Raw genomic sequence first — 7,419 nt, forward strand, 5'->3', positions numbered from 1 at the left:
TTCTCCCCGGCAACAGCGTCAGAAAATAATTTGCTGGCGTGCAGTTGACGTGAGAGTTAGAAATCTATGTGGTGTAACTTTTCTTCAGGTCCCCGGCAACGGCGCCAGAAAAATTCTTGCTGGCGTGCACTCGTAGTACGCAGACACGCTGGTGGGGAACCCCAAGAGGAAGATGTGATAAGCATAGCAGCAAGTTTTTCCTCAGTGCGAAACCAAGGTTTAATCGACCAGTAGGAGAAAGGCGTGACTTCTGAAGGTGTTCCTGGTTGACTAGTGGCAGGGCGCACTACCGGCATCAACAACAACGTGAAACCTGCACACAACACAACCAAAATACTTTGCCCCAACTTACAGTGAGGTTGTCAATCTCACCGGTTTGCTCAACACAAAGGATTAGACGTATCGAATGGAAGGAGATGTTTGCAGAAAGTAAACAAAACTAGATTGCAGTTGAATTTATCAGTAAAGGAAATATGACCGGGGTCCACAGTTCACTAGACGTGTCTCTCTATAAATAAATAGCATGTTGGGTAAACAAATTACAGTTGGGCAATTGATAGAATATCGATCGATACATGACAAGATGATTACTATATATGATAATTTGGTATTGGGCATTATAACATAATACATAGACCGTAATCTAACCGCGTCTATGACTAATAATCCACCTTCAGGTTATCATTCGTACCCCTTCCAGTATAAAGTTGCAAGCAACAGACTATCGCATTAAGCAATGTGTGTAAAGTATGACATGAATATATAATCAATCTTACCATAGTACACAATATTCATCGGATCCCAGCAAACCAAACATAGAGGATTACATGAAGATGATCTTGATCATGTAGGGCAGCTCACAAGATCGATACATGAAGCACAAGGTGGAGAAGACAACCATCTAGCTACTGCTATGGACCCATAGTCTAGGGATGAACTACTCACGCATCACTTTGGAGGCGGGCATGGCGATGTAGATGCCTCCGGCGATGATTTCCCCCTCCGGCAGGGTGCCGGGAAGAGCTTCAGAACCCCCGAGATGGGTTCGGCGATGGCGGCCGCGACGAAACTTTTCCTGGATGGAGGCTCGGGTATCCAGGGTTTTCCCGAGAAGATGTATAAATAGGCGGAGGATTCAGGTCGGTGGGGCGCCTGTGGGCCCCACACCTACTCTAGGCGCGAGCCAGCCCTAGGCCGTGCCTAGGGGTGGTGTGGGCGCCCTGGTGCGCCTCTTCGTCCCCCCTCCGGACTTCATCTTCGTTTCGGTAAAATATTGACTTCGGTTTTTTGTTTCGTCCAACTCCGAAAATATTTCCTGTACAACTTTTTTGAAATATAAAAACAGCAGAAAATATGGAACTGACACTGTGGCATCTTGTTAATAGGTTAGTGTCGGAAATCATGTAAAAGTGCAACGAAGTGTAAAAAAATACATATGAATTGATGTAAAACAAGCATGGAGTATAAAAAATTATAGATACGTTTGAGACGTATCAATGATCTTCTAGCGTACCTCGAGTTGTCTTCAAATAAATATCTCACCTATCAAACTCAAGCAATAGTCCAACCGATAGCCTTTTGTAGCTATGGGAACCGGCTAGGACAACTTCAATGCTGAACTACCAACATATGTAAGGTAGCTGAGCAATCTAACTTGGCTATTTGCAAAGGTGTTGGGCTAGTAGTAGCATACCAAAAGAGCTTTTTTACATGCGCTCACTGACCTCTATGAACCCACACACACCCTACCTCTATGAACACCTTCGAGAGATTGAGTCCATGAAACTAATGGTCCGACTAGTTTTGAGATTAACGAAGTCACCACATGCGCCTCGCTATCAACGGGAACACCGCCTTCCACTGAAAGAATATTCCGTCTTTATGAGACACCAAAGTGTCAAACATGGCGTCTACGGTGGGCTGGGGGTGCCACTGCCCTTCCAACCATTCAACCACATATTGATTCTGTCATTCCAAAAGAGCTTAGTAAACTGTAAGAATAACGTTCATAAATTTGTCCTTCAAGGCCTCTAAGGCTCTATCCATGAATAACTTGTAGATTTAGAAGCTATTGGAACTGTTGTTTTTCTTAGGCCAAGCAAGCAGAAAAAGGAGTAATCTATCTAGTCAGCACAGCCAAACATTTTAGGAGCTTGCAAATTGGATCATGATCAATTGCTTTCTGGATTGCCTATGTCTCTTGATTAGCTGGTGCTTATCCTCTCAATATAGCAAGTTCCTTACCACCAAACAAAATATTTAGTTGATAATAAAATAAAAATGTTTAGCCAACATTCTTACTTATTTTTACTGGAATGAGAATTGAGAATTATCAAAATCGAATGATTGTAATGTTACTTGTTTCCAACCTTCTTGTGCCGAACTTCTTGTAACATAGTTTTGCGAGAAATGATTGTCCCGTACCCGAAACCGCTCTGTTTAATTACGTCTCAATATGTTTGAGATATTGGAAACATGAAGAAACTTAATAATGTTACTTGGCAGCACGAACCACGAAGTATGATCGCCGCTCTCGTAGTTGTCCACAGGGAAAGGTCTGCAGGCTGGATGATCCACAAGAGATGCATGCCAATTGCCAAGCATGTCACTGCATTCCGGTTGCGTCGCCCTGATCAAATTCTTCAGGCCATGCCAAGTATGGAGCGGCTCCGCTGGCCGGGTGCGTGCGCCGCGAAGTCCATGGACCGGTTCCTGGGGCTCGGCACGGCGGGTCCATGGCTCGCGAAGTCCATGGACCGGATCCTCGGACTGGGCACCGCCGGCGCGTGGCCGGGGTGCTCCACCGCGCGGTTCCTGGGGCTGGGCATGGCCGTCGGGTGCCCAGCCAGCTCCACTGGTCGGTTCCTGGGGCTGGACCCCACCGGCCCGTGGCCGGCGAGCTCCATCGCGCGGTTCCGCGGGCTGGGCACGGTCACAGCCAAGTCCAGCGGCGGCTTGGGGCTCACCTTGGTGTCCGCCCTCGACCACTTCTTGCTGCTCCGCCGCCGCATCAGCACCTTGATCAGCTCCCCGACCTGGTCCCGCGGCGCATTGCCGGAGCTCACGGTGGCCTTGTGACCCGTCTCCATCTTCTCCTGCTCGCCGGCGATCTTGACGTGTATTTCTTGCGATACGTTCGCGTCGACCGGGTTGTTCGTGCAGACGGGCACGGACGCCTCCGTGTCCAGCGCCGCCTTCTCGTCGTGGTCGGCTTTCTTGAACCTCGCCGTCGTGGCCAGGGTCTCGACCGCGCCGACGACGCCCTCCGCCCTCGCGCACACCTCAAGCAGCAGCGACGCGGCGCTGAAGAGCGGGAGCGCCTCGATGAGCGGCGGCGTCGCGGCGTTGATCAGCTCGTGCTGTGCCTCCGACGACTCGTCTTCGAGTCCTTCTTCCAGCACTGCCGCCAGGCACCTCAGCTCGTCCCGCAGGTCCTGGGCGGCGGCGTTCATGTCCGCCACGACGAGCCCGAGGCGGCCGGACCGCGTCATGGACGTGACGGAGCCCGACGCCTCGCGGAGCACGGCGGCCAGGTGGCGACTGAGGGCGAGGCAGGTGCCGGCGAGGTGCTTCTTGACGTGCGGCGGCGTCTGGGACTCGGAGCCGACGCAGGCGGCGAGGGCGTCGACGCAGTAGGCGCAGCAGCGCATGGCGGCGCCCACCTTCTGGTACTGCCCGTACGGGTGCCGGAACCCGAACTTGCCGTGGCCGGGCTCCCACCTGGCCAGGTTGGCCAGCGAGTCCTCGTTCGCCTTGGCGTTCAGCACGAGCTTGTACCAGCCCGACTTCTCGGACAGCGCCCGCCTCGCCCCCGCAGCGGCGTCGGCGGGGTCGGAGAAGTAGTCCTCGACGCAGCCCTCGGCGGCGGCGGCGAGCTTGTCCATGTTGCGCGCGACGAGGAGGTGCAGCTCCTGCCCCGCCCAGACCGGGAACACGAAGGCGCAGACGGCGAAGCAGATGAAGGCGCCGATGGCGACGGTGGTGAGGCGCTGCTGCGCCAGGTACACGATCTCGTCGGCGCGGTACCCGGACACGGAGACGAGGCAGTAGGTGAGGATGAAGACGGTGACGCCGTAGTCGAACTTGGCCTTCATCGTCGGGATGAACCGGGAGAAGGTGGCCACCGAAGCTGCACGCACGTTACGTTCCGATGTTTAGTTCGGTCTTTCAGAACAGAGTGCTACGACGAGTATACAAGAAGTGGCACGCGTTATTTAACGTACTCATGAGAAACATGGAGCCGGTAAGGACGTATGGCTGGAGCTCCTTGCCGGACCGGCTGGCGGCCCAGTGCACGCCGAGGGCCAGTGAGCCGCCGACCACCGTCGCCATGGCTCTGTTCAGACCTTTGTACAAGCAAGCACCTGAAGCAAACAAACCCCATAGCTGTTAGCTCGACCATACCTTATTACCACGGCTGTGCATAATCGGAGAATGCTGATTAGTTACATACCGACTGTGTACTCGAAAACGACGACGACGGTGAGGACGGCCCACATGGCGTTCCCGCCGGTGAAATCATAGAGCGGGTGGACGTAGTAGAAGACGGAGCAGAGGGTGAGCGCCAGGGCCACCTTTAGCCCGTGCACCACCCTCCTCGGGTCGTCGGCGCCCACCTTCCACACCATCCTGCCGAACCCGGCCACCCTGTCCCTCGGCGCGGCCATCCACGAGAAGAGCCACGACCACGACGGCGGCGAGCAGCAGGACCGCCGCCACGTCCCGCCCTTGACGTTGTCGTGCTCGTCGGCGTCCGGCACGTTCACCCTCCATTCCGCCGCGCCGCCGCCATGGCCGGCGTCCTGCTGCTCTGGCGCTGCCCCAGCTGCCATGCTGCTCTCCGTGTGTGTGCTTGGTTTGAGTTGATGGATGATGTCTTTGGGTCGATTGATGGATGCAGTAGCATGAATGGCGAGGGTTTATATACGCGAGGATTGGAGATTATAAAACACGGCGCCTGACGTGGCGCACGTTGGTGTGTGTCACGGTCACCACGCCACACTTTGGGAAAGCATGCTCTGTTTATTGTAAACAAATTCGGATACAGCACCTGACCACAGTCCGCAAAGAAAACATGACCGAATGAAGGGACCAGTGATGTATGTATTTTTTTAGTGCTGCGTCTTTCAGAAAAGTGTATGCGTTGAAGCTAACACAGGTCAAATGGTAAAGAACTTGGCAAGTGAGTGTATTCTTCGTTTTAGGGCTCTCATTAGGCTCATCCATTTTCTGGTCACCATAGCAGCTGAAGGAACATAAGAAGAAGAAGAAAAAACACAAAGTCCAGTTGAAATAATTAGATACTCGCAACAGCAAGAACATATGTGACGCCACGTAATCTTCGAAAGGTTCTCCAAAATTAACGCCTTCAGTGTCGTCCTAACTAACCAACATGATTAGAATCCATGTTTTTTTTTTACCTTCGAGAAGGTCGAATCTCTAAACAATGTCTTTAACAAGGGAACAACTAGAAAATGGCCATTGTAAGACCGAACCACAAGGCCGGACCGAGAGCTTTCACCCCGAGAAATAAGACCGCCAAAAGTATGCCAGTGTTGTCAACCACACTCGTAACTGCTGCAGAACTCTAATCTTTCGACACACATGGTTCTCCTCCAAGAACACCCTGAAATCTTCAAACCACGAATGTCATCATCCCCCACAAACACCTTTGATATCGCGCCATTAAAAGAGCCAAGGTGGATCCCAGGTGAACGGGAAACGCACCTAGAGTTGGATATTACCATCGACGAGGACATGTACGACAGATCTCACTCGTGGCGAAAACAGAGCAGTGTGTACCACATTCTTGATCCGACGCATGTAGATCCGTTGTGCCGATCAACACAACCTACGCCTGCCCGACAACTGGTGATCCCGACCAGCAAGAAGGAGGAAACCCCACGTCGAAGCGACATGCTGATCTCTAGAACGAAAAGGTGGCGGCGATCAAGTACGCCAAGGACGTGGAAGGAAGACTGAAAAAAGGGCACCGCCACCAGCCTCCGGTGGCGGCAGGGTGAACGAGGCGGCGGGGAGAGGGCTCTTGGGCGGCGGCTGGGGGACCTCCGGAGTCGCCTTGAAGGCGACCCGGGAGGGACACATTTCCTTATTATTTTCCTCTAGTCACCACAAATACCAGAAACGGTGGAAGATCTGTTAGGAATGTCTGCACTTTTTGTTTTACAGGCTCTGATTTGAATTACCAACCAACGACATGAAAGATTTGCCGCGGGTGAGGATATGATTAGAATTGACCATTGTTGTAGCTCTTTGTGCAACCAGTTCAATTCTTCACACATGTGTGAAGCCGTTGGCCAGCAGCTTCAGTCCTTTGCTCAACCACACCCAGGTTCGTGTTTGGACTCCCTGTGCTGCTCGGTCGTTTCTTCCAAATAAAAAATACCTATCCATGACACTGTAGCATCCTGGAGGAACAGAGCATGTTTCTCATGAATCTGTTGGCTATATTCAGAAATGCAGCAATATGCATATTGTATAATCATTGCTGTTCCTTACACGGTTTGGATACAGCTACAATTTTGGCAATACTTGGCAGGGATATGATGCATCTGGCGTTCGATTTATGCAGGGATAAGAAGGCTCTTGTTGCTTTGTGTGATATACAAAGAACTATAGAATCTTGCATGTAAACGGAAACCCCTCCATTGGATGAGTTATTTCGTCAGAGCTAACATACCCCCTAAATTTCTACCCCGTATAACGCGAGTACAGGATCCTGTATTCGATTTTGACCGGCCGAAAACTTGTCCGAGCTAGCAGACCCCGTATGTCTAAACTGTAAAAGGGAATATTCCTAAAATATGCTAAATTAGATTTCCCCCCCTTCTTCCTCCTCTCCTTCCTCCCCCTCTAGCCCAGCCCCTTCCCCGCCCCTGCCCCGGCCGCCGGCCCACGGCCGCCCGCCCCCGCCCGCCACGGACGCGCGTGAGCTCCAACCGCCGCCCGCCACGGCCGGCCGCGCCCTCTCCCGCTCCGGCCGCCGCCGCCCCGGCCGCGCCCGCTCCGACCTCCGCCGCCCTCGGCCGCGCCCGCTCCGGCCGCCCCAACGCCGGCCGCGCCCGCCATGGCCACGCCTGGCCGCCCGCTCCGGCCACGCCCTGCCCTGCCGCACTGCCGCCGCCCCAATCTCGCGCGCCGCCGTTCTTAGTCTCCGTGCCGATACCCTCGGCCGCAGCTCGCTGGAATTTGGCCGGATTCCGGCGAGGTCATGCGCAGGAGCAGTTGTTATCTGCTGAAATTTCAGCCCTCCATGGGTGAGGGGTTGGCCCTGTATTCCCCCTCCCACCCCGTACAAGTAGGTGGCGAGAAGCCGCCCCATAGCCAAAATTGTAAAAATTCGAGACAGGGCCTGATTTACGGGGTCTGCTAGACGGCCGGGTAGAGCTCTACCCCGTA

General features: G+C 53.5%; 1 protein-coding gene across 1 annotated transcript; it reads right to left on the reverse strand.

Annotated features, from left to right (window-relative positions):
* Positions 1–2,642: 2,642 nt before the first annotated feature.
* On the reverse strand, positions 2,643–4,832 carry LOC124657327 (aluminum-activated malate transporter 10-like). The gene is made up of 3 exons (XM_047195901.1): positions 4,454–4,832; positions 4,224–4,364; positions 2,643–4,129 (listed from the first exon to the last, which is right to left on the reverse strand). The coding sequence occupies exons 1-3, from the start codon at positions 4,830–4,832 to the stop codon at positions 2,643–2,645; spliced, it is 2,007 nt and encodes a 668-aa protein (XP_047051857.1).
* Between the last annotated feature and the right edge of the window lie 2,587 nt (positions 4,833–7,419).

The sequence above is a fragment of the Lolium rigidum genome, chromosome 1 (assembly GCF_022539505.1).
Source record: "Lolium rigidum isolate FL_2022 chromosome 1, APGP_CSIRO_Lrig_0.1, whole genome shotgun sequence".
NCBI lineage: Eukaryota > Viridiplantae > Streptophyta > Magnoliopsida > Poales > Poaceae > Lolium > Lolium rigidum.